This window comes from Hemiscyllium ocellatum, chromosome 17, assembly GCF_020745735.1.
Source record: "Hemiscyllium ocellatum isolate sHemOce1 chromosome 17, sHemOce1.pat.X.cur, whole genome shotgun sequence".
Classification (NCBI taxonomy): domain Eukaryota; kingdom Metazoa; phylum Chordata; class Chondrichthyes; order Orectolobiformes; family Hemiscylliidae; genus Hemiscyllium; species Hemiscyllium ocellatum.
Window position 1 is genome coordinate 50,241,905 of NC_083417.1, and position 27,400 is coordinate 50,269,304.

A 27,400-nucleotide genomic window follows, 5' to 3' on the forward strand; every position below is an offset into this window, starting at 1 on the left:
AAGATATAAAGATCATGGCAACTTCTGTAGTATCCGGTGCAAATCTGTAAGATCTATTACCAGTGATCACAGATAACCCGTTCACTGACTAAATGGAAGCCTGACTTCATGCAGAGGCTGCTGTGGCCACAGGCTCACTGGAGAATTTGTTCCTCCTCAATTTCTTCGTGCCTTCGTTTTGCCAAACCAACAGTGACCATAACCCCTGCTGTGGCTGGGTCCATTGGCCATGGTTCCAATGGACTTGTGTGGGGAATGCCAGTAAGGAAACAGCTCCTCGGTGATATAACCAGTCAACCTTCACATCACACACAAATGAGAGTTACCTTAGTCCCTCATTCAGTGGGACTTGGAGGACTCTGACAAAGAGACCATGAAGTGTCTCTACATGGCTATTGACATAGGAGACTTTATTTCCAATGTGCATAATAAATACCATGTCATGCAAATTCAGTAAGAGATTGTTAGTGCGTGAGGATGTCTCAAACCTTGTCAGACAAATAAACACTTACACCACCCACTTCAGGTATGGTGACAATCATTTTCAATTTTCACTGTGCTTTGGGATTTGGATGGAGGGAAATACAGCTAGTGCTTCATAACGTGAATAACAGGCTTAGCCTCAATCAGAGTGACCCCTCCTTCTTCCTTTCTCCTTTGAACTCCCTGTTGATCTCATCAGGTTTGAACTTCCATGTATTCTCACCCAATGGTTTTACTTACCTGCTCATCTCCCTGAGCCCCAGGCACACTCATTAGTTATGCTACAATGACCCCCATCAAAGCAAGGTGGCTATCAATGACTGCCCTCCTTCGGAATCTCATGTCCCGCAATGCTGTATTGTTGAGTTGTCCTCCTTTGTAATTATTATGCACTCTGCATCCAAATATGCTGTCTCCAATCCCTACAGTTGACTTCCCAACTTGCCCAAGCAATGAACCTGACAGCCTCCCTTTTACTTCCATTGATCACATCACTAGATGGATTATGGCCTTCTCCCTGAACTGTAATGAAATATAATCCATGATTCTGACCCTGATCCCGACCAGCAGCTGACAGATTTTGTCTGAGCCCCCAACTGAGATCAGACACTGCCCTTGACTGACTGAATGACAGCTTGATATAGCTGCACACAATGGTTGGTAGCCATCAGCATGGGTAAAGTTTTCTCTCCCTTCATCTGAGCACAGTGGCTCAGTGGTTAGCATTGTTGCCTCACAGCACCAAGGACCTGGGTTTGACTCCCGCCTTGGGCAACTGTCTGTGTGGGAATTTGCATGTTCTCCTTGTGTGTGTGGGTTTCCACTGGATGCTCTGATTTCCTCCCATAATCTAAAGATGTGCGGATCAGATGAATTGGCCATGTTAAATTGCCCATAGTATTAGGTGCATTAGTCAGTGGTAAATATAGGGGAATAGGTCTGGGTGGCTTACTCTTCAGAGAGTCAATGTGGATTTGTTGGCCGAAGGGCCTGTTTCCATACTGTAGAGAATCTAATCTAGAGGATTGCACGTTATGTTCCTGTAGACAACACCCATTTTCAATCCATCAATTCAGTGAAAGATACTCTTTAGTCTGCTTGAAACTTGTTGCTGTGCCAGCTCGAAGAGTTGTCCTCCCCCCAAAGCTGTACATTGCCACATTCTAAGATCTGGGACTACATACTGAGGGATGCACTAAAACTTGGAAGAGTCACTGCAGAAGCACGAAGGGAAAAGGTAAATTGAATTACCTAATTCTGAGTGTCTCAATCAGAACAGCATTGGTACTACCCGGAATCTGGTTTTGGATGATTCTAGTTGGTGCTGGGCACAGGGAATGCAATGGCAAAAACTGGAAGAAAGGAAGTTCATACTTCACAGTGAAGTAGAAAACATTTTTAGTAAACTGCATGCTCAGATCTAGAAAATTGTTTTAAAAATTGCATTTTTCTGTTTCTCCAAACTCTCCCCGCTCCCCTGGATGCTGCCACACCCGCTCAGTTTCTCCATCACTTTCTATCATCATTTCATGTCTTTGGAATCTGCAATATTTTGTTGGCATTTAAGTTGTAAAAGTACTTTGTTCTTCACCTGTAGAAATACTGTGTACAAGTGAATGAAAGCTGAGTATATGGCATCCCCTGGTGGTAATGCATCTGCTTGACAACAATTTATTGAATTACCGTACTGGAAAGTATGATAAAAATAATGACAGAGCTCACATATTGGTTCTTGAAATAACTGCTGATTTTAAGCCCAGCAACAACATAATATAAAGAATACTAAACTTTGCATGTTGTCAGACTACCAATTGCACTTCCATCACTTTCAGGTATTTTTCTCCACTTTGGAATGGTACTGTGCAGTTCACTGTCCTTGAACTAAATAGTTACTGAGGCAACTTACTTCTGAATATCTGCCATATCTCTCTATAATCATTGCTGCTGATGTATAGATGAATTGGCATAGCCTGAAATATTTTATAAATATATTGAGCTTTTCAGTAAGACAAGTTGTATTCTTTTTTTCAAAAGTATGTGCAGATGAGAAAAATACTGAGAATATAATTCAGTGATACCTACAGGAAAGTTCCTGTGTTGATTTTCCCAGTCCTCAAACAAAACACTGAAAGGTCACACTTGGAAAGTCAAAGAATTTTAGGGAAATACTTCAAAGGAGGAGATATTATGCAAAATCTGGAACCATCTTGGACAGGTTGGACTGAAGGGTCTGTTTCTATACTGTACATCTCTATGACTCTATGTCCTATGTGTTACACCAAAAGAAGTCAAAAGACATTTCCTGGCCAGGAATACACAAGAGAAAACAGCTAAATATAAACTATTCATAGTGTACGTGAGTCCCCTAATCCAACGTTATATTATTATTCTGGATTTGTGGAGTGAATGTGCTGCTATGATGGTATAGTGCTAGTGTGCTGGTTTGGTGTTATAGTGACAGCATGTTAGCCTGATGTAATGCTAGTTTCATGATGCAATGCTACAGTCCTAGCCTGATGTTGTAATGTTTGTGTGCTGATCTGATGTTTTGGTACTATTGTGCTAGAGAGTTACTGTGGTATACGAGAGCTAGTTGTATGTCACAGTGCAAGTGTGCTAACTCATGATGTAGTGCTGGAGTTGATGTTGTTATGGACCAGGCCAACCCCATCAAAATATTTGAAGAAAGTGGCCCAGACCCTAATTTTGCTAGTTGTTTTAAGCAAGTATAAACAGATATTCCAAGAGAGATGCAACTGGTCAAACCACTTAGTTTTAAACAGAACAGAATTTATTTGCAAGATTACTGTATGAAACACAAACAAAAGAGAACAGAATAGCAAATAACTTAACCTATCTGAAAACCAACATGTTATTCCAACCTAATGATGCTGTTCCAAACACTTGCCACAATCCCCATAAACATCCCTTGGCACAAAAGGTAAAATCAAACACAGGATCTTAGAGGAAAGATATCAGAGAGAAAGCTTCATCATGGACCTGCTTCTTTGGGTTCAGCAGTTTCCAAACTCTTACTATGCAAAACCAAACTAAACCAGAGATTAGCTGCACTGGGATAATTGGCCACTCCCTTTTCATTGTACAAGTGTTTTTTTTCAAATACTTGAAAGTATGATGCCTGAAGTAGCATCTGTTAGCTATAATCAAACTGGCCCTAAAACCCTTCAACTTAAGGCATTTTGGAGTCTGCGTGTTTTACGACCTTTCTGAAGGAAAACAAGGACAACATAACCTTGTTAAAGGAGCAGCTTTGTCACAATGTAGTCTGTTGATATAGTGCTGGTGTGCTCATCTGATACTGTAGTGCTAGTGTACTAGTATATCGTGTGTGCAAATCTGATGCTATAATGTGAGTGTGCTCGTCTGATGTTATGGTTCTAGTGCTCTAGTCTGAATTTGTAGTGGTGGTATACAAGTCTGATGTTATAGTGTAAATGTGCTAGTCGATTCTTATAGTGCAAGTATGATGGTCTGATGTTATACTGATAGTGTGCTAGTCTTATGATGTTGTGGAAGTGTGTACATCTCTTGTTATGCTGCTAGTATGCTATTTGTTATTTTACTGCCAGTGTGCTCATGACATGTAGGAACCTGGAAACTTTTGAGAACGTCCTTGGAACGGAATTTAGCAAGGCACATCATCCCTTTAAATATGGCAGTTCAATGCACTGAATTCAAAAGCTACTGGTTGTGAGCATATTAAGGAACTGTGCTTCATAATCTATCATCAAAAGAGACTACATTTCTTAGTTAGCAGAGCAGCATGGAGATTTAACGTTGACTGGCTGTCTTTTTATTTAAAACAGTTTTATGCAGAGCAACTTGAAACATTAATTCTGTTTTCTCTCCACAGATGCTACCAGACCTGTTGAGTTTCTCCAGCAATTTCTTCTTTTGGCTCAGATCTTCAGTATCTGTAGTTCTTTGTTTAAACACAGGTTCCTGAAGAAGGATTACACCCGAAATGTCGACTTCTCTACCTCCGGATGCTGCCTTGCTTGCTGTGTTCTTCCAGCCTCCTGCTTGTCTACTTTGGATTCCAGCATTTACAGTTTTTTTTTAATCGCTAAACTAATCCCTTGGTGCTCCAAAAATATAACAGAATCCCTACAGTGTGAAAACAGGTCCACACCAACTGTACAAACATCATTCCACCCAGATTCAACCCCCTATCCTATCCCTGCATTACCCATGGCCAATCCACCCACTCTGCACATCCCTGGGCACTGTGGGCAACTTAGCATAGCCAATCCACATCCGTGGACTGTGGGAGGAAACTGGAACACCCAAAAGAAACCCACATAGACAAGGGGAGAATGTGCAAACTCCACATAGACATTTGCCCAAGGCTGGAAAGGAACCCAGGTCCCTGGCACTATGTGGCACCACTGAGCCACCATGCCACCCAAATGTTGAATGCTCACCACAATAACTTGCTGTGGTGGCAATATGATGAGTGAGTAATCCCACAGAGGCAATGAATTGGCTGCAGGAGGTGCTGGCACTGGCGCCGTCGCGACCACATGCTGATTGACGCTTTGAATCTCCCTCCTTGAGCGGCGCAGCCAATGGGCGCTGATTGCTGTCGGGGGAGGAGGGGGAAGGGGGCGCGGCCTCATGGGAGTTGTAGTCCAGGCACCCGCTGCTGGAACTACAGCTCCCAGGAGGCAGTGAGCCACGCCGCGCATGCGCCCTGGCTGAAGTGCCGCAGGTAAATGGGGGCTCCAGGTGAAGGTGGTGGGCGGCTTCTTTGTCTTTGATGTCGTTAGCAACGGTGAGAGGGAGGCAGTAACAGGGCAGGAGGCCTGGCTGGGCCGAGCTGAAGCTGATGATGGAGGAGGCTGAAGAGCGGTGGTGTGGAGTTGGAAAGTTTGCTTTGAGTTGTGCCAGTGTTTGAGGAGCTCGGTCCAGGTCGGGCATGTCGAGGGGCAGGTTCATCATCACCTTCATTAAAGGCAAAAGCAAACGTGACAGGGAGGATGAAGCCCGCGAGGAAGAGAAACAAGATGCCTGTAACTTCGAAGAGCAGCCCAAAAGCGGTGAGACCTCCACCTTCGCTACGCCAGTGGCCTCCAGTGGACCAGGTGGGACTGTGCTTCAGGTGTCACTGTCACCAGTGGGACATACTCCAACCTTCCCCACTCCAGGGTTAACTTACCTCCGAATCAGACTGTAGTGGATTCACAGTCACACCCCAGAGATGTGAGAACAAAAAAAAATCAAGGCTTGGAGTCACTTGCTTTGCATCTGTGTTTCAGGGGATTATGTCATAGAGATGTACAGCACGGAAACAGACCCTTTGGTCCAACTTGTCCATGCTGACCAGATATCCCAACCCAATCTAGTCTCATTTGTCAGCACTTGGCCCATATCCCTCTCAGCCTTTTCTGTTCATATGCCCATCCACATGCCTTTTAAAGGGCTGGCATGGTGGCTCAGTGGTTAGCACTGCTGCCTCACAGTGCTTTGGTTGCAGGTTCGGTTCCAGCCTTGGGTCACTTTCTGTGTGGAGTCTGCACGTTCTCCCTGTGTCTGTGCGGGTTTTCTCCGGGTGCTCTGGTTTCCTCCCACACTCCAAAGATGTGCAGGTCAGGTGAACTGGCTGTGCTAGCTTAATGGTAGGTAAATAAGTCCAAGGGAAATGAGTCTAGGTGGGTTACTCTTCGGAGGGTTGGTGTATGAAAATGTTGCCCCTTAGGTCCCTTTTAACTCCATAGGATGCAGAACATCCTTCTGGGGGAAGGGGAACCAGTTGGAAGTTGTCACATTGGTACCAACAACATAGTGGAATAAGATACTGAAATAGATTTCAGAGCATCAGAAAGGAAATTATACACCTCATTTACTTGGACTTTAGTAAAGCCTTTGACAAGGTTCTGCATGATAGACTAATTGGTAAAGTTAGTTCACATAGGATTCAGGGTGAGCTTGCCATTTGGATACATAATTGTAACTGTCAGTGTTCCACAGGAATCAGTCCTTTTTTTTGTTGTTTGTTTGTCATTTTTATATAAATGATTTGAATGACAATATAAAAAATAAGGTTAGTAAGTTTGCAGATGACACTAAAATTAGTGTCGTAGTAGACAGTGAAGAAGACTTTCTAAGAGGACAAGGGGATCTTGAACAAATGGGTAAATGGGCTGAAAAAAGACAGAGTTCAATCTGGATAAGTGCAATGGATAGCATTTTGGTACAATAAACAAGTATAGGGCTTAGGCAAAAGTATAAGACTTATACAATTAATGGTCGGGTATTGGGTAGTGTTGTAGAACAGAAGGACCTCGGAGTTCACTCACATAACTCTTTGAAGTTTACATCACATTCCGACAGTGGTTAAAAAGGCAAGAGTAGTTAAAAAGGCATTTGGCACACATGCTTTCATTGGTCTGTCCTTTGAGTATAGGAATTGGGAAGTCATGCTGAGGTTGAACAGGACATTGAGACATCTTATGGAATACTGTGTCCAGTTCAGGCTGCCCAGTTATAGGAAGGATATTGTTAAGCTGGAGAGGGTTCATAAGAGATTTACCAGCAAGTTGCCGGGCATAGTAGGCTTGCAATATAAAGAAAAGCCGGATAGTCTGGGACTTTCTTCACTGGAATGTAGGAGGTTGAGAGGTGACGTGATAGAAGTTTATAAAATAATGAGAGTATAGGTAAGGTACATGGTAGTTGTCTTTCCCCTAGGATGCGGGATTTCAAGACCAAGGAGCATATTTTTAAGGTGAGAGGGGAGAGAGATTTTAAAAAAGACATGAGTGGCAAATGAAGGTGGTTTGCATCATGGAATAGGCTTCCTGAGAAAGTGGTGGCTGTGTGTTCAGTTACAACAATTAAAAGATATTTGGATAAGTATATGTATGGGAAAGATTTTTTTTGGGGGGTGGGGGAGAATATGGGCCGGGAGGAGGCAGGTGGGACTAGTTTAGTTTGGGATTATGGTTGGCATGGATGGGTGGGACCGAAGGACCTATTCCTGTGCTATCTGATTCTGTACTGGTGTCAAATGCCAATGAACATAAGAATAGGAGGATCAAATGATTGAACACATGGCTGGAGAACTGGTATGGAAGGGGGAGGGTGTCAGATTTCCGAGGCATTGGGGCCAGTTTTCAGGCATGGGAAGCTGTACAGGCTAGATAGGTCACATCTTAGCAGGATTGGGACTGATATCCCTGCAGGGGGATTTGTTACTGCTGTGTCTTGAAGTGTTCGATTAGCTGTGATTGTATTAAATGGCAGCAAAGTTTTGAAGAGGTGAATGGTCCCTGTTCTCGTAACACTCCACTGCAATGACATAATATCCTAGATACTGTCTTTTGAATGAGGTACTAAACGTTTTTGAGACATGATAAAAAGCCCTGTACATTTTTTGTTTTTGAAAAGCAGTGTTATCTTCGGTAATATTGCTCAATCATCATCACAAAAAAAATCTGTCCATCATTGTCACTGTTTAAGGAAATGTGCATGCAAATTGGCTGCCATATTTCCTATGTTACATTTGTGCTTGCATTTTAAAGTATTTTAGTTGTAAAGAACTTTTGGATAACCTGGGATTTACAAAGGGTATTATAACAACAAAAATCTTTATTTTATTTTTATGATCCAAGTTGATACTGTAGTATCATACTTTCATACGTTCAGTTGATACTTTCATTAGAAGAAAGATTGAGGAGGGACCTGATTTGAGGTTTACAAAATCATGAAGGGTATAGACAGGGTAGATAGAGATAAGCTTTTTCCCAGGGTGAAGGATTCAATAACGAGAGGCCACACTTTCAAGGTGAGGGGTAAAAAACTTAAGGCAAATACTTTACATAGAGGGTGATAGATGGCTGGAACGCATTACCAGCGGAGGTAGTGGAGACAGGCACGGCAGAGGGATACAGATGCTTAGGAATTGGGCGACAGGTTTAGACAGTGGATTTGGATTAGCTTAGGCTTGGAGGCTGAAGGGCCTGTTCCTTGGCTGTATATTTGCTTTGTTCTTTGCATGACTGAGGTTGTGCTCCCTGTCGGAGGTGGTTTTTATTAAAAAAAATAGATGAAATTTGAAGCGAGTCCTTGTCTGCCTTCTGTCACCAAAGCAGATTGTGCCAGATTTTGTTGTGAGAATGATACTTAGGCTAAAGCTACCACCACAATTCACTATTTATATGAAAATTAGACTAATTTCTAACTGTTAAATGAAGCTACATACAGAAGTTGAGAAGTTGTCCAAGGTTTCTAGAAGTACATCTCATTCTCATTCTGAATCTCAATTCACATGCAGTGGATAGTGTGATGGTTCTTATTTATTGTAATTACAGAATAAATGCTCTAAATAGAGTCAAAATACCCTCTTTAATAGTATTTCTTATTTTCTTCTAGATGCGCCTTTTTTATTGAAAATTGTGAAGTCTTATTTTAATTAGTGTTTGGGATTTAAAAAGAGGTTAACCTTTTTTTCTTTCCTCATTATGTTTTCCCTTTCTTTGATTCTGCTTTCAGTGACTGATTTGACATTTGGTTCACTGTTCCAGCCCGTGCACTAACAATTCTTCAGTCTGCTTCCAAACTATACTGTGTCTACCCTGTTCACAAGTGCTGTGCCATTTGATTCTTTGGCTGATCATACCCTGCTGTGCAGAGTGTCAGAAGTGTTCTGGTCAAGTGTAAATCCAATGAACAGTGTCACTTGCAACAATATCTGGACTATTTTATGTTTTGCAGTTTGTAGGAGATTACTTGTACAAATTGCCTGTTGCATTTTCCAATATTGAGGGTGGCGGCATTTACAAAGTACTTAATTGATTGTAAAGCTTTTTGGGTATGTGCTAAAGTGAAAGGCACAATGTAAATCTTTCACTTCTCTTGTTCTCTTCCTTAATTGTATTTCTGTCTTTTCTCTTGAAAACCATTGTTCATACCAAATGCATCTATTGTCATTTTGTGTATGGTCATTATCTGTACTTGCAATACATTTAGCCCCTTTTGCAATCCGTTTATTCTGGTCACACTTTTCTCTTCTCTTTTCATGGTGTCAATGCTACCAAAGTAAATTTAACAACTAAATAAATCTGCTCAACGTTTATAGTGACTGAGCTTGAAGGAATAACTTTTCACGTGCTATTTCATTCTGATGTTGTAAATTGTTGCACATTAGTTAATTTGCTTATATATAAAAATCTTACCCTTGAAAATGTTCTCATTACCACTGCATTTCTATTGTTTATTTATTTGTAAGTTTACAAATTGGGTAATGTATGCAACTTAAAGTCAAAGCATTCCTTCCCAACTAATGAGGTAATCCTTGATTTCTTCCTGCTATGAAAGGATTTTCATGAGAAATTTTCTTTGTTAAATGCATTTCAAGTACTAATCTACTGATTTGGAATAATATATTATTTAATCTTTTTCAAATATCCAACTAATCAACTGGTTATTTCCTAACCCTAGTTTCTTAAAAGTAATCTTTATGTTTCCTCTTAATGATTTATGAGGGAAGGGCTGTAGATGTCATACACATGGACATCAGTAAAGCATTTGTTAAGGTTCCCCATGGTAGGCCGATGAAGAAGGTGAAGTCTCATGAGGTCCAGGGTGTATAATATGGAAGATATAGGTGGTCTGATTAGCAAGTTTGTAGATGACACTAAAATTGATGGAATAGCAGATAGTGAAGGGGACAGTCAGAGAATACAGCATAATATAGATAGATTGGAGAGTTGGGTAGAGAAATGGCTGATGGTGTTCTATCCAGACAATTCTAAGGTGATGCACTTTGGAAGATCCAATTCAGGAGCAAACTATACAGTAAATGGAAAAGTCCTGGGGAAAATTGATGTGCAGAGAGATTTGGGTTTTTTAGGTCCACTGTTCCCTGAATATGGCAATGCAGGTCCATTGTGATCAAGAAGGCATATGGCATGCTTTACTTCATTGGATGGGGTATCGAGTACGAGAGTTGGCAGGCCATGTTACAGTTGCATGAGACTATGGTTCAGCCACATTTAGAATACTGCATACAATTCTGGTCACCACATTACCAAAAGGATGTGGATGCTTTGGAGAGGGCACAGAGGAGGTTCACCAGGATGTTGCCTTGTTTGGAGGGCGCTAGCTATGAAGAGAAGTTGTGTAGATTAGGATTACTTTTATTAGAAAGATAGAGATTGATGGGGGACCTGACTGAAGTCTACAAAATGATGAGTGGTATAGACAGGATGGATAGTAAGAAGCTTTTTCCCAGAGTGGAGGACTCAATTACTAGGGGTCACGAGTTCAAGGTGAGAGAGGAAACATTTAGGGGAGATATGCATGGAAAACTCTTTACACGTGGGTGGTGGGTGCCCGGAGTGTGTTGCCAGCAGAGGTGGTAGAGGCGAGCATGATAGGATCATTTTAAGATGTATCTAGACAGATATGTGAATAGTCAGGGAGCAGAGGGATACAGACCCTTAGAAAATAGGTACCAGGTTTAGATAGAGGAACTGGATCAGCATAGCCCTGAAGGATTATGTGCTCTCTTTCCTTTTGTTCTTTGTATTTGTTTAAGTACGTTTGAAACAGGTCACAAAATCACAGAAGAGTTAAAGTACAGGAAAAGACTATTTTTAACCCCTGTCCATGCTGGCTGCCTGCAGTATTATTTCAACATGACCCATTCCCCAGCACTCCTCCATGGCATTGCAATTTTAATTTCTTTTCAAGTACTTGCACAATCTCTGCTTTTTGAGGGCATTGATTGAATCTGTCTCCATGACACTCATGGATCATGTTCCAACCTTAATGGTATGTTTTTTTTCAAAGAGAATGTTTTTCTTCATGGCATTTCTGTTCTTTGTCAATCACTTTAAGTTGATCTTCGAGTTTTTAATCTTTCATCTCAGACAATTCTCCCTGTCTTCTCTATCCAGGTCTCACGTGCTTTTCAAAATCTTTGAAATTTCCATTCAACATATCCTTCCTGAGGAACAACTCTAATTGCTGCAAACCATTCACATAACCAAAAGTGCCTCATCCCTAAGCCAATTCTCATGAATCTTTAATGCATTGCCTCAAAAGCTTATTCACTTCCTAAAGTTTGTTGTCTAGAATTGGATACAATACTCCAATTGAACCTGAGTCAGTATTTTACACGATTCAGCATAACTTTTTTGTGTGATACTTATGCCTTTTTAATGAAGCCCAGGATATTGTGACTTTTAGCTGAAAACGTGTTGCTGGTTAAAGCACAGCAGGTCAGGCAGCATCCAAGGAACAGGAAATTCGACGTTTCGGGCCAGAGCCCTTCATCAGGAATGAGGAGAGCGTGCCAGGCAGGCTAAGATAAAAGGTAGGGAGGAGGGACTTGGGGGAGGGGCAATGGAGATGCGATAGGTGGAAGGAAGTCAAGGTGAGGGTGATAGGCTGGAGTGGGGTGGGGGCGGAGAGGCCAGGAAGAAGATTGCAGGTTAGGAGGGCGGTGCTGATTTGAGGGAACCGACTGAGACAAGTTGAGGGGAGGGGAAATGAGGAAACTGGAGAAATCTGAGTTCATCCCTTGTGGTTGGAGGGTTTCCAGGCGGAAGATGAGGCGCTCTTCCTCCAACCGTCGTGTTATGTTCTGCCGATGGAGGAGTCCAAGGACCTGCATGTCCTCGGTGGAGTGGGAGGGAGAATTAAAGTGTTGAGCCACGGGGTGGTTGGGTTGGTTGGTCCGGACGTCCCAGAGGTGTTCCCTGAAGCATTCCGCAAGTAGGCGGCCCGTCTCCCCAATATAGAGGAGGCCACATTGGGTGCAGCGGATGCAATAGATGATGTGTGTGGAGGTGCAGGTGAATTTGTGGCGGATATGGAAGGATCCCTTGGGGCCTTGGAGAGAAGTAAGGGGGGAGGTGTGGGCGCAAGTTTTACATTTCCTGCGGTTGCAGGGGAAGGTGCCGGGAGTGGAGTGGAGGTTGGGTTGGTGGGGGGTGTGGACCTGACGAGGGAGTCACAAAGGGAGTGGTCTTTGCGGAACGCTGATAGGGGAGGGGAGGGAAATATATCCCTGGTGGTGGGGTCCGTTTGGAGGTGGCGGAAATGATGGTGGATGATACGCTGTATACGGAGGTTGGTGGGGTGGTAGGTGAGAACCAGTGGGGTTCTGTCTTGGTGGCGGTTGGAGGAGCGGGGCTCAAGGGCGGAGGAGCGGGAAGTGGAGGAGATGCGGTGGAGGGCATCGTCGATCACGTCTGGGGGGAATCTGCGGTCCTTGAAGAAGGAGGCCATCTGGGCTGTACAGTATTGGAACTGGTCCTCCTGGGAGCAGATGCGGCGGAGATGAAGGAATTGGGAATAAGGGATGGCGTTTTTACAGGGGGCAGGGTGGGAGGAGGTGTAGTCCAGGTATATCCACTATAAACCGACTGACTCCCACAGCTACCTGAATTGTTATGTTCAAGAAACTCCGGAATAATGTTTCAGCTTAGTTTCCACAATCTGTTATGATATGTACTATGATGACCTTTCACAATGGCTACATCCATGTTGCATGGAGGTTCACTCCATTTATCCTAAATGTTAAGGAGTGTCAAGGGGTAGAGTTGAGTATGGTAGCCATTACAAAAGAGAGAGTGCTAGAAAAGCTAAAACGTCTAAAAATATGATAAATCTCCTGGTCTAGATGGGCTACATTCTAGAGTTCTGAGCGAGGTTGCTGAAGAAATAGCTGAGGCATTGGTTGTAATCTTTCAAAACTCACTGGAGTCAGGGAAAGTCCCAAATGATTGGAAAATCGCTGTTGTAACCCCCTTGTTCAAAAAATGATCAAGACAAAAGATGGAAAATTGTAGGCTGATTAGCCTAACCTCGGTTGTAGGTAAAATTCTAGAATCCATTGTTAAGGATGAGATTTCTAAATTATTGGAAGTGCAGGGTCGGATTAGAACAAGTCAGCATGGATTTAGTAAGGAGAGATCATGCCTGACAAACTAGTTCAAATTGTTTTGAAAAGGTAACAAGTAGATTAGACCAGGGAAACCCAGTGGATGTTATCTACCTAGACTTTCACTAGGCCTTTGATAAGGTGCCTCACATGAGGCTACTGAGTAAGATGAGGGCCCATGATGTTTGAGGTGAGCTACTGGCATGGATTGAGGATTGGCTGTCTGACAGAAGACAGAGTGTTGGGATAAAAGGTTCTTTTTCTTAATGGCAGCCTGCAGGGTTCAGTGTTGGGGCTGCAGCTGTTCACTCTATATATTAATGATCTGGATGAAGGGATTGGGGGGCTTCTGGCGAAGTTCACAGGTGATACAAAGTTAGGTGGACAGGAAGGTAGTTCTGAGGAGGTGGGGAGGCTGCAGAAAGATTCAGACAATTTAGGAGAATGGTCCAAGGAATGGTTGATGAAATTCAATGTGAACAAGTGCGAGGTCTTGCACTTTGGAAAAAAGAATACAGGCATGGACTATTTTTCTAAATGGTGAAAAAATTCATCAAGCCAAAGTACAAAGGGAGCCAGGAGTTCTAGTCCAGGATTCTCTAAAGGTTGACTTACAAGTTGAGTCCATGGATAAGAAAGCAAATGTAATTATTAGATTTAGATTAGATTCCCTACAGTGTGCAAACAGGCCCTTTGGCCCAACCAGTCCACACCGACCTTCCAAAGAATAACCCACCCAGACCCATTTCCCTCTGACTAATGCACCTAACACTATTGGCAATTTAGCATGGCCAATTCATCTAACCTGCACAGCTTTGGACTGTGGGAGGAAACCAGAGCACCCAGAGGAAACCCACGCAGACATGGGGAGAATGTGCAAACTCCACACACAATCACCCGAGGCTGGAATTGAACCTGGGACCCTGGTGCTGTGGGCAGTAGTGCTAACCACTGAGTCAGTGTGCTGTTCCATTGTCATTTATCTCTAGGGCTGGATTGTAGAAGCAGCGATGAGCTACTGAGACTTTATAAAGCTTTAATTAAGCCCCATTTAGAATACTGTGTCCAATTTTGGGCCAAACACCTCAGGAAGGACATACTGCTGGCACTAGAGCATGTCTAGCGGAGATTCACATGAATGATGGGCCTAGCATATGATGAACGGCTGAAGATTCTGGGATTGTATCCATTAGAGTTTAGAAGGTTGAGGGGCGATCTAATAGAAACTTAGAAGATAATGCATGGCTTAGAAAGGGTGGACACTGGGAATCAGTTTCCATTAGGCGGGGATACTAGGACCCGTGGGCACAGCCCTAGAATTAGAGGGAGTCAATTTGGAACGGAAATGAGGAGGCATTTCTTCAGCCAGAGAGTGGTGGGCCTGTGGAATTCATTGCCACAGAGCGCAGTAGAAGCCAGGATGTTCAATGTCTTCAAGGCCGAGATCGATAAATTCTTTTTCTTGTAAGGAATTAAGGGCTATGGAGAGAGAGTGGGTAAATGGCATTGAAATGCCATCAGCCATGATTGAATGGCGGAGTAGACTCAATGGACCAAACGGCCTTCCTTCCACTCCTATGTCATAGAGTCATAGAGATGTACAGCATCTTCGGTCCAACCCATCCATGCCAACCAGATATCCCAACCCAATCTAGTCCCACCTGCCAGCACCCGGCCCATATCCTTCCAAACCCTTCCTATTCATATACCCATCCAGATGCTTTTTAAATGTTGCAATTGTACCAGCCTCCACTACTTGCTCTAGCAGCTTATTCCATACACGTACCACCCTCTGCGTGAAAAGATTGTCCCTTAGGTCCCTTTTAAATCTTTCCCCTCTCACCCTAAACCCATGCCGTCTAGTTCTGGGCTACCCAATTCCACAGAAAAGACTTTGCCTATTTATCCTATCCATGCCCATCATAATTTTGTAAACCTCAATAATGTCACCCTTCAGCCTCCGATGATCCAGGGAAAACAGCTCCGGACTGTTCAACCTCTCCCCATAGCTCAAATCCTTCAACACTAGCAACATCCTTGTAAATCTTTTCTGAACCCTTTCAAGTTTCACAACATCTTTCCGATAGGAAGGAGACCAGAATTGCATGCAATATTCCAACAGTGGCCAAACCAATGTCCTATACAGCCGCAGCCTGACCTCTCAATTCCTGTACTCAATATTTTGACCTTTAAAAGAAAGCATACCAAACGCCTTCTTCACTATCCTATCTACCTGTGACTCCACTTTCAAGGAGCTATGAACTTGCATCCCAAGGTCTCTGTTCAGCAACAGAGGACCTTACCATTAAGTGTTTCAGTCCTGCTAAATTTGTTTTCCTAAAATGCAGCACCTCGCATTTATCTGAATTAAACTCCAACTGCCACTTCTTGGCCCATTGGCCCATCTGATCAAGATTCTGTTGCAATCGAAGGTCATCTTCTTCACTGTCCACTACACCTCCAATTTTGTTGTAATATGCAAGTTTACTAACTATACCTCTTGTGTTTGCATCCAAATCATTTATGTAAATAACAAAAAGTATCCAAATGGTTAGTTCTCCCTGTATTCCATGAGATCTAAACTTGCTAATTAGTTTCCATGGGGAACCTTGTCAAACGCCTTACTGAAGTCCATATAGATCACATCTACTGCTCTGCCCTTATCAATCCTCTTTGTTACTTCTTCAAAAAACTCAATCAAGTTTGAGAGACATGATTTCCCACACAAACCATGCTGACTATCCCTAATCAGTCCTTGCCTTTCCAAATACATGTACATCCTATCCCTCAAGATTCCTTCCAACAAGTTGCCCACCACCAATGTCAGGCTCACTGATCTATAGTTCCTTGGCTTGTCCTTACTACTACTCTTAAAGAGTGGCACCATGTTAGCCAACCTCCAGTCTTCCGCACCTCACCTGTGACTATCGATGATACAAATATCTTAGCAAGAGACTCAGCAATCACTTCTCTAGCTTCCCACAGAGTTCGTGGGTACACCTGATCAGGTCCTGGGGATTTATCCACCTTTACCTGTTTCGAGACATCCAGCACATCCTCCTCTGTAATCTGAATAGTTTGCAAGATGCCACCATCTATTTCCCTACAGTCTATATCTTCCATATCCTTTTCCACAATAAATAATTATGCAAAATTCTCATTTAGTATCTTCCCCATTTTCTGCAGCTCCACACAAAGGCCACCTTGTTCATCTTCGAGGGGCCTATTCTCTCCCCAGTTACCCTTTTGTCATAGAGTCATAGAGAGCTAGAGCAAGGAAACAGACCCTTCGGTCCAGCCTGTCCATGCCGACTAGATATCCCAACCGAATCTAGTCCCACCTGCCAGGACCTTGCCCATATCCCTCCAAATCTTTTCTATTCATATACCCATCAAAATGCCTCTTAAATGTTGCAATTGTACCAGCCTCCACCACTTCCTCTGGCAGCTCATTCCGTAGACGTACCACCCTCTGCGTGAAAACGTTGCCCCTTAGGTCTCTCTTTTTATATCTTTCCCCTCTCAACCTAAACCTATGCTCTCTACTCCCTGATCCCAGGGAAAAGACTTCATCTACTTATCCTATCCATGCCCCTCATAATTTTGTAAACCTCTATAAGGTCACCCCTCAGCCTCTGATGCTTCAGGGAAAACAGCCCCAGCCTGTTCAGCCTCTCCCTATAACTCAAATCCTACTACCCTGGCAGCATCCTTGTAAATCTTTTCTGAACCCTTTCAAGTTTCACAACATCTTTCTGATAGGAAGGAGACTAGAAGTGCACGCAATATTCCAACAGTGACCTAACCAATGTCCTGTACAGCTGCAACATGACCTCCCAACTCCCGTACTCAGTACTTTGACCAATAAAGGAAAGCATACCAAACGCCTTCTTCACTTTCTCTTCTACCTGTGACTCCACTTTCAAGGAGCTGTGAACCTGCACTCCAAGGTCTCTGTTCAGCAACACTCCCTAGGACCTTATCATTAAGTGTATAAGTCCTGCTAAGATTTGCTTTCCCAAAATGCAGCACTCACATTTATTTGAATTAAACTCCACCTGCCATTGGCCCGTCTGGTCCAGATCCTGTTGTAACCTGAGGTAATCCTCTTAGCTATCCACTATACCTCCAATTTTGGTGTCATCTGCAATCTTACTAACTGTACCTTCGATGCTCGCATCCAAATCATTTATGTAAATGACAAAAAGTAGAAGACCCAGCACTGATCCTTGTGGTACTCCACTGGTCACAGGCCTCCAGTCTGAAAAACAACCCTCCACCACCACCCTCTGTCATCTACCTTTGAGCCAGTTCTGTATCCAAATGGCTAGTTCTTCCTGTATTCCATGAGATCTAACCTTTCTAATCAGTCTTCCATGGGGAACCTTTGTCGAACACCTTACTGAAGTCCATATAGATCACATCTACTGCTCTGCCCTCATCAAGCCTCTTTGTTGCTTCTTCAAAAAACTCAACCAAGTTTGTGAGACATGATTTCCCACGCACAAAGCCATGTTTACTATCCCTAATCAGTCCTTGCCTTTCCAAATAGAGTACATCCTATCCCTCAGGATTCCCTCCAACAACTTGCCCACCACCGAGGTCAGGCTCGCAGGTGTATAGTTCCCTGGCTTGTCCTTACCACCCTTCTTAAACAGTGGCACCATGTTAGGCAATCTCTAGTCTTCTGGCACCTCACCTGTGACTATCGATGATACAAATATCTCAGCAAGAGGCCCACCAATCACTTCTCTAGCTTCCCACAGAGTTCTAGGGTACCTGATCAGGTCCTGGGGATTTATCCACCTTTATGCATTTCAAGATATCCAGCACTTCCTCTTCTGTAATATGGACATTTTACAAGGTGTCACCATCTATTTTGCTACATTCTATATCTTCCATATCCTTTTTCACAGTAAATACTGTTGCAAAATACTCGTTTAGTATCTCCCCATTTTCTGCAGCTCCACACAAAGGCCGCCTTGCTGATCTTTGAGGGGCCCTATTCTCTCCCTAGTTACCCTTTTGGCCTTGATGTATTTGTAAAAACCCTTTGGATTCTCCTTAATTCTATTTGCCAAAGCTATCTCATGTCCCCGTTTTGCCCTCCTGATTTCCCTCTTAAATATACTCCTACTGCCTTTATACTCTTCTAAGAATTCACTCGATGTATCCTTTCTATACCTTACATATGCTTCCTTCTTTTTCATAAGCAAACCCTCAATTTCTTTAGTCATCCAACATTCCGTGTACTTACCAGCCTTTCCCTTCACCCTGACAGGAATGTACTTTGTCTGGATTCTCATTATCTCATTTCTGAAGGCTTCCCATTTTCCAGCCGTCCCTTTACTTGCAAAAATCTGCCCCAGTCAGCTTTTGCCTAATACCATCAAAGTTGGCCTTTCTCCAATTTAGAATTTCAACTTTTAGATCTGGTCTATCCTTTTCCATCACTATTTTAAATCTAATGGAATTATGGTCACTGGCCCCAACGTGCTCCCTGCAGTGACACCTGCCCTGCCTTTATTTCCCAAGAGTAGATCAAGTTTTGCATCTTCTCTAGTAGGTACATCCACATACTGAATCAGAAAATTTTCTTGTACACAGTTAACAAATTCCTGTTCATCTAAACCCTTAACACTATGGCAGTCCCAGTCTGTGTTTGGAAAGTTAAAATCCCCTACCATAATCACCCTATTATTCTTGTAGACAGCTGAGATCTCCTTATAAGTTTGTTTCTCAATTTCCCTCGAAATATTAGGGGGTCTATAATACAGGCTCATGCCTGAAACGTGGATTCTCCTTCACCTTGGATGCTGCCTGACCTGCTGCGCATTTCCAGCAACACGTTTTCAGTTGTGATCTCCAGCATCTGCAGTCCTCACTTTCTCCTAGAATATTTTAACCTACTACGAATCCTCTTGCAAGGATGCCTTCCTTGAAGAAGCTCTCTTCCTCCCTCTACAAGGATTTCAGTGAGTCCCTCTCTCACTGCACACCCCAAGTCATCTCCTCTGCCCAGAAGCTCTTCAGCCACGTTCTCAAACAGATTCGCTACCACAGCCACATCTCCTTCCTCAGCACCTGTCAGACACTTTCCTCGTTCCTGAAGAAGGGCTCATGCCCGCAACGTCGATTCTCCTTCTCCTTGGATGCTGCCTGACCTGCTGCGCTTTTCCAGCAACACATTTTCATGTCTATAATACAGTCCCATTAATGGCGATCATCCCTTTCTTATTTCTCAGTTCCACCCAAATAACTTGCGTGGATGTGTTTCCAGGAATATCCTCCATCACCACAGCTGCAATGCTACCCCTTATCAAAAACGCCATTCCCCTCTTCTCTTGCCTCCCTTTCTATTCTTCCTGTAGCATTTGTATTCTGGGACATTAAGCTGCCAGTCCTGCCCATCCCTGAACCATGTCTCTGTGATTGCTTTGAGTCCCATCTTCCTAACCATGCCCTGAGTTCATCTGCCTTCCCTGTTAGGCCCCTTGCATTGAAATAAATGCTGTTTGATTTATTAGTCCTACCTTGTCCCTGCCTGCCCTGAATTTATTTTTTTTTTGTTTGTTTGTTTGACTCGCTTCTGTTCTCAACTGTACCAGTCTCAGATTGATCTCTTTCCTCACTATCTCCCTGGATCCCATACACCACCCCTAGCCACCCCACCTTACTAGTTTAAATCCTCCCGAGCAGCTATAACAAATCTCCCTGCCAGTATATTAGTCCCCTTCCAACTTAGTTGCAAACCGTCCTCCTTGTACAGGTCACTTCTACCCCACAAGAGATTCCAATGCTCTAAAAATGTGACTCCTTCCCCCTTACACCAGCTCCTCAGCCATGCATCCATCTGCTCTATTCTCCTATTCTTGCCCTCACTAGCTCATAGCACCGGGCATAATCCAGATATTATTACTCTCGAGGACCTCTTGTATAACTCTCTGTAATCATCCTTCAGAATCTCCACCTTTTCCCTTCCTATGTTGTTGGTTCCATTGAGGACAATGACCTCTTGCTGGCCCCTGTCCTCTTTTTTAGAACATTCTGCACCCTCTCTCAGACATCCTTGATCCTGGCACCAGGAAAGCAACACACCATTCTGGTTTTTCGCTGCTGGCCACAGAAACATCTGTCTGTACCTTTGACTGGACAGTCCCCTAACACAAGTGATCTCTTAGTACCTGACGTACCCCTCATTGCATTCGAGGCAGTCTCAATACCAGAAACTTGGCTGTTCATGCTACGTTCCCCTGAGAATCCATCACCCCCTACATTTTCCAAAACAGCATACTTGTTTGATGTGGGTATAGCCACAGAAGGCTCCTGCACTTGGTGCCTATCTCTTTTACCTTTCCTGGAGTTACCCCATCTTTGTGACTGTATCTGAGACTTCCCCCTTCCCCCTCCCCTTCCTATAAGTGCCATCCATCACATACTGTTGCTATTGCAAATTCCTCATTGCTTCTGGCTCTCCAATCCATCCATTTGATCCAAGTTTTGCAACCCACAGCATTTATTGCAGATATAATCTGCTGTAATCCTTAAACTCTCTTAAATTCCCACATCCGACAAGAAGCACACATCACTTGACTAAAGGCCATTTTTGCTCCTTCACATTCTACAGGCCAGAAAATAACACCGGCTTATTCCTCTACAAAATACTGCTCCAGGTTAAATTAATAGTTATGGCTTATTTTAAGTTTAATCAAGAGATATATCTCAAAAAACATATAATCAAGAAAGAACCCACTCTACGCACTATGCAGACTTTCTGGAGGTCACACTTAAAAACAATACACTTATCTGTTTCTGTGCTGTGAACTTCACCCAAACAGTTCCTCCAAGATCAGTTGTGAATTTCACTGTTTCTTAATTTTCCCAGACGCACTCTGATGTCTAGTGATCCACGAGTTCAAACAGCAAAGGCAGTAACTGTGTAGGTTCACTCTGGTGTCAGTTTCTTTCTCTCTCTCCTGCACTGACCTCACCATGTGCTTCCTTTGTCTGTTCTTCTCCCTTTTGTTTAAAACTGCTGTTGTTTTGACCTTTTCTTTTTCAAAGTTCCAAAACAATGCAATAGCATATAAAACAGTAACTGCTGCTCCTGGAATTCAAGGAAATCACCTCCAACACCTAAAATACCTAAATAAAGGAGCAGCTGCTACAGTCAGAAATTTTTCCCGTCCTCCATCTTGGATTACCCATTCTTCTGGTTCATTTCACTGAAAGAGGATACTGTTTCTTCTTTTAATTTGGGACAGATCCATGAGATGATTTGGTTAATTCATCTGGAAATGTCATTGTGCCTGACAAAGTGAGTGAGGTGAACTTTTGTGTCTTTATTAATGTGGCTCTTGTGGTTGTCCTTTCAACTGATATCTAAGCGCTCTGACACAGCTAATATGAAATTAGATTTCTCAGATCCAAAGATGATGATGAGTGATAAATTGTTTGAACTTTATAGTAGTGACTTAATATTGACAAAGCAATACGGTAAATTAGCAGGTTCCTGTTGCCAAAATTGCCCAGTTTAAACTTTTACAAATTTGACAACAGTTGGAACGTTGCACGTTCCTTGGACGACTCAAGTAGTGACTTTTCAGTATGCATTTACACTGCAAGTATATAAAGTGATTTGAACAAAGTTCTACTTTGTACTGGCAATATGGCTCAGTGGCAGCATCCTATCCTCCACACTCAGAAAGATTATTATAGGTTTAAATTACATCCATGAAATTTGAATACAAAACTCTGTGCAATCCCGTGGCAGCATTGCACTGTCAAAGGTGCTGCCTTGTGGATAAAATGTTAAACTGCAGCCAATCATTCCTGGAGATGGACATAAAAAGTGCCAATTTCGAAGCAAAGCTAGGGGCACTCTCCGATATTCTTGTGAATATTTCTTCCTGACCAACACACGTTTATCTGATCCTTTACCTCTTCTTTTATGCTTCTTATAATGCGACAGAGACTGCACTTCAAAAGCGTTGTGTGTTTGCTATAAGCCCTTTAGTAAAAGTTTGCAAAAGGCATTTTTGAGTTTGTGTTTTTAAGCTTGCAATAGGATCATCTTAATTAGGACTTGACCTGAATTTATAATAGCGAAAGAGATTCCACTATATTGTCACATTTCAGTTAAACTGGTTTCAGTATGTTTTGTGCTGTGTTTGGGCTCCCAGATACTCTACGTATTTAGAGAACAGCACTTCTCCATTCCTATTGTTGAATATACATCCTAACTGCTTGGACTACTGTCTTAAGTAGCATAGCGACGGTTTCGTTAAAACAAAGTAAACAGATTTTTGCAGCTGGTTAATGATTAGTAATCGTGGTGTAAATCATTGATAAGGTACTTATATATTATCTAAAGATTTTGGGATATGATTTATGCTGAGTGTCCTATTATTTTCAACTAATAACTGACTCATTCACCAAGTTAATGTGGCTTTACCACTTGCAAACTCTGGGTCTATGCAGTACATGGGCAGTTCAGCTGGCTGCTTTTGTCACTAAGAAGCTAGTGTGCTAGACTTGGGTTTATCAAATTGAAAGCAATAACTTGATGGTGCATGAGATCATGCTACTTAGTGCCAGCAGCCTGGATTCTTTTCCAACCTTGGGGGACTGCATGTAGTTTTCATGTTCTTCCCATGGGTTCTGCCTGGTGCTCCAGTTTTCTCCGCAGTTCAAGGATTTGCAGGTTAAGTGGATTGTCAATGCTACACTGTCTCTTAGTGTCTAGGAATATGATGGCGAGGTGGATTCGCCATGGTAACTGTGGGGTTATGGGGATAAGGTGGGTTGGGTCTGGCTGGGATACTCTTCGGAGGGTCGGTGTAAACTTAGTGGGCCGAATGGCCTCCTACCACACTGTAGAGGTTCTGTGAATACAAAAGAAACTGAAGTCACAATGGATCATTACCTTTAAATTTAATTTTGTTTTAATTTTTTTATTTGTTCATGGGATGTTGATGTTGCTAAGTTTGACATCTCTACTTGCTGAGAGGGCATTTAGGAGTCATCAACATTTCTGAGAGTCTGGAGTCACATATAAGCCTGACCAGCAAAGGATAGCAGTTTCCATTCTTAAAAGGAGGACACTAAAGGGCACTAATCCATAAAGTGAACCAAATGGGTTTTTACAACATTGGCAGTGGTCACTTGGTCACCATTGGGGCAGCTTTTTATTCTATAGTAACATTTGAATCTAACGAAAATATGTACCCAGATCATTAGCCTGGGGTTTGAGATTACTAGGCCAGTGACTTTTGCCTAAAAGCACTACCACCCCATCATTGGACAAAGACAACTGTGTTTGGTCTGTGTGTTTTTATTATTAAGCACCCCTTTGTGTGTAGAGTACCATTTTATTTGTAATTTCTGCCATATACAACTGATACAGTAAAAATGAGAGTACTCCCAGGACTGAGGGTGCTACATTGCAGCAGTGCAGATTGAGGGACATGGGCCAAAAGCAGGCAAATAGGACTGATTTAGTTTGGGGAAACCTGGTCAGTGAAGATGAGATGGACCAAAGGGTCTGCTTCCAGTCATAGAGTCATAGAGATATGCAGCATGGAAACAGACCCTTCGGTCCAACCCGTCCATGCCGACCAAATATCAACCCAATTTAGTCCCACCTGCCAGCACCCAGCCCATATCCCTCCAAACCCTTCCTATTCATATACCCATCCAAATGCCGCTTAAATGTTGCAATTGTACCAGCCTCCACCACTTCCACTGGCAGCTCATTCCATATACATACCACCCTCTGCATGAAAAAGTTGCCCCTTAGGTCTCTCTCATATCTTTTCCCCTCTCACCCTAAACCCATTCCCCCTAGTTCTGGACTCCCCGACCCCAGGGAAAAGACTTTGCCTATTTACCCTATCCATGCCCTCATAATTTTGTAAACCTCTATAAGATCACCCCTCAGCCTCCGATGCTCCGGAAAAACAGCTCCAGCCTGTTCAGCCTCTCCCTATAGTTGAAATCCTCCAACCTTGGCAACATCCTTGTAAATCTTTTCTGAAACCTTTCAAGTTTCACAACATCTTTCTGATAGAAAGGAGACCAGAATTGCACGCAATATTCCAACAGTGGCCTAACCAATGTCCTGTACAGCCGCAACATGACCTCCCAACTCCTGTACTCAATACTCTGATGAATAAAGCAAAGCATACCAAACACTTTCTTCACTATCCTATCTACCTGTGACTCCACTTATAAGCAGCCATGAACCTGCACTCCAAGGTCTCTCTGTTCAGCCGCAGTCCCTAGGACCTTACCATTAAGTGTATAAGTCTGGCTAAGATTTGCTTTCCCAAAATGCAGCACCTCACCTTTATCTGAATTAAACTCCATCTGCCACTTCTCAGCCCATTGGTCCAACTGGTCAAGATCCTGTTGTAATCTGAGGTGACCTTCTTTGCTGTCCACTACACCTCTGATTTTGATGTAATCTACAAACGTACGAACTGTACCTCTTATGATCACATAATCTATGAATCTATGCTTGCATAACTTGTAATCATGTGAACATAACAGGTGAAGATAACATTTTGTTTGACTAGATTAATATTTTTGACACGGATGTGTTGTAGTTGTTTTCATCCTTTTAAAGCACGAACTTCAACGAAAACTCAATTTTCTACACTAATGACCATTCTGTAATATAATTCAAAATATAAGGTTAAAGAAATATGTAAATCTGTGTATTGAATTGTTAAGTGAAGATATTGTTTATACACCAAATTTCATATAACTAGGGGGCTCTAGATCTTTTGATTCTGTTGTAAAAATACAGCAAACAAACTGACCCAGATTTTACGGTTGAAAATAATGGTAAGACTGGATTCAGCACTTTGTCTCTGCTTACTGTCTATGAGAGAAAGTATCCATCCAATTTTCCTTTTGGAATAGAACTCTAAGCAAACAAAGCTACTTCAGTGTAGTAATTAACCACTGTTCATGTCCTTTGTACTTTGGTGAATCTTCTAATCCACCTCCTCTTTGGCCTCATCTGGATTATTGAAGCCTAACTGTCAGATACTAAGTTGATCTTTAGGTCTAAGGGTCAAGTAACACAGACATGCAGTAACACATATACATCTATTCACATAAATGATTTATTTTAATTGGTTTATTCATGATCTATCTTCACAACACTGTCAAATTAGGATGGAATTTTTAAAAATTGCCAAGTTATAAAAATGGTATGTTTTTTTTTTAAATAGCTTTTCTGAGTTAAAGGAAATCTGCACTAAACTAGTAAATAGTTGTAGTGATCTGTAATCATTAAAGAACTTTTCAGAACTTCCAGTTTATCAATTAAAATTAGTAAAGTCAGATTGTGGCAATGATATAATTCTACGAAGAAGTCTGTCTGCCAGCTAACTTTATGATGGTTGTCTGTGTACTGTCTGTGAGGACAAACATATGTTCCATCTCTTTATTCTAGTTGACTGAACGTGGACTTTTGATGTAATAACATTCATACCAGCTCTCTAAGTAAGGCATGTCAGACAATGCTGCCTTATTTTTTGTCTTCCTTCGGATACATTTGTTGCTTTCCCTGAAAACCCTTGGTGCTATATATCTGAAGTCAGCTGAATTTGTCATTCTATTATGAAGTCACTTTGAGCATACTAATTTCATATTTGATAGCAAATTAATAATCTCACAACAAATTATGACTTACCTGTTTGCAGTGTAATGGTACATCATGTAAACAATGCTGCTAAGGAGAAAAACATTTCCCATTATATTACATTCCTAACGAATGTATGTTTCTTTTTTTCTTAATTTATTCTTGTAAATATTTTCTTCAATGCCAGTGCTTAAGCTATGATATCAGCCAAACTTGGATTATCCAAATATTGAAATTGCAAATTATCTAACAAAGAGCATTCACTTTAGACAATAATCAGTTTAATGACAGTCCAAATGAAGCTTTGAGATTCAAGTCTGCTCCTGAGCAAACAGAAGGGTCCCTTCTTCAAATAGTCCACTGTGGTCCTGTTGATCTTAGATTCACTTCAATAAAAGTAGCTTGTTAATGTTGAGATGTATAATGCTTCTGGAACCACTAATGAAGGGAGTACCTTTAATATAAACCACTTTTCTTTTGTTTTTATTGGCAAGAGTTTATTTTTCACAGAAATTAGCTAATTCATTTAGTGTCTTGATGTGCATCATCTGTATATCAGCGCAAAAAAGTTCTATGAACATGATGTTGAAGTAATGGTGGTATATTGTTAGTGTGCTACATGACATATAAGTGGTGATGTCCCCTCAGCATTGCTGCTTTTTCCCTTCTCAAGGTAGTGGTCAATGCAGAAGAAAGAGGTGCTTTTGAGGAAAGTATATTGTTACTGTTCTGATTCAGTACATGGATGTGCCTACCAGAGAAGATGCAAAACCTAACCCACTACTCTTGGGAAATAAGGCAGGGCAGGCGACTGAAGTGTCAGTGGGGGAGCACTTTGGGGCCAGCGACCATAATTCTACTAGTTTTAAAATAGTGATTGAGAAAGACAGATCAGATCTAAAAGTTGAAGTTCTAAATTGGAAAAAGGCCAACTTTGACAGTATTAGACAAGAACTTTGAAAAACTGATTGGGGCAGATGTCCACAGGGAAAAAGACGGCTGGAAAATGGGAAGCCGTCAGAAATGAGATAACGAGAGTCCAGAGAAAGTATATTCCTGTTAGAGTGAAAGGAAAGATGGTAGGTATACAGAATGTTGGATGACTGAAGAAATTGAGGGTTTGGTTAAGAAAAGGAAGGAAGCATTTGTCAAATATAGACAGTAGATTGAGTGAATCCTTAGAGTATAAAGGCAGTAAGAGTATATTTAAGAGAGAAATCAGGAGGGCAAAAAGGGGACATGAAATAGCTTTGGCAAATAGGGTTAAGGAGAATTCAAAGGGTTTTTACAAATACATTAAAGATAAAAGGGTAATTAGGGAGAGAATAGGGCCCCTCAAAGAACAGCAAGGC

At 42.2% G+C, this 27,400-nt stretch overlaps 1 protein-coding gene across 1 annotated transcript in view; it reads left to right on the forward strand.

Annotated features, from left to right (window-relative positions):
* The first annotated feature begins 5,206 nt into the window (after positions 1 to 5,206).
* slc12a4 (solute carrier family 12 member 4) overlaps positions 5,207 to 27,400 on the forward strand; it is a 151,737-nt gene continuing 129,543 nt past the window's right edge. The window contains exon 1 of the mRNA XM_060838140.1: positions 5,207 to 5,588. Within this exon, the coding sequence (XP_060694123.1) occupies positions 5,423 to 5,588 (166 nt within the window). The 5' untranslated portion in view covers positions 5,207 to 5,422. The remainder of the gene's footprint in view (positions 5,589 to 27,400) is intronic.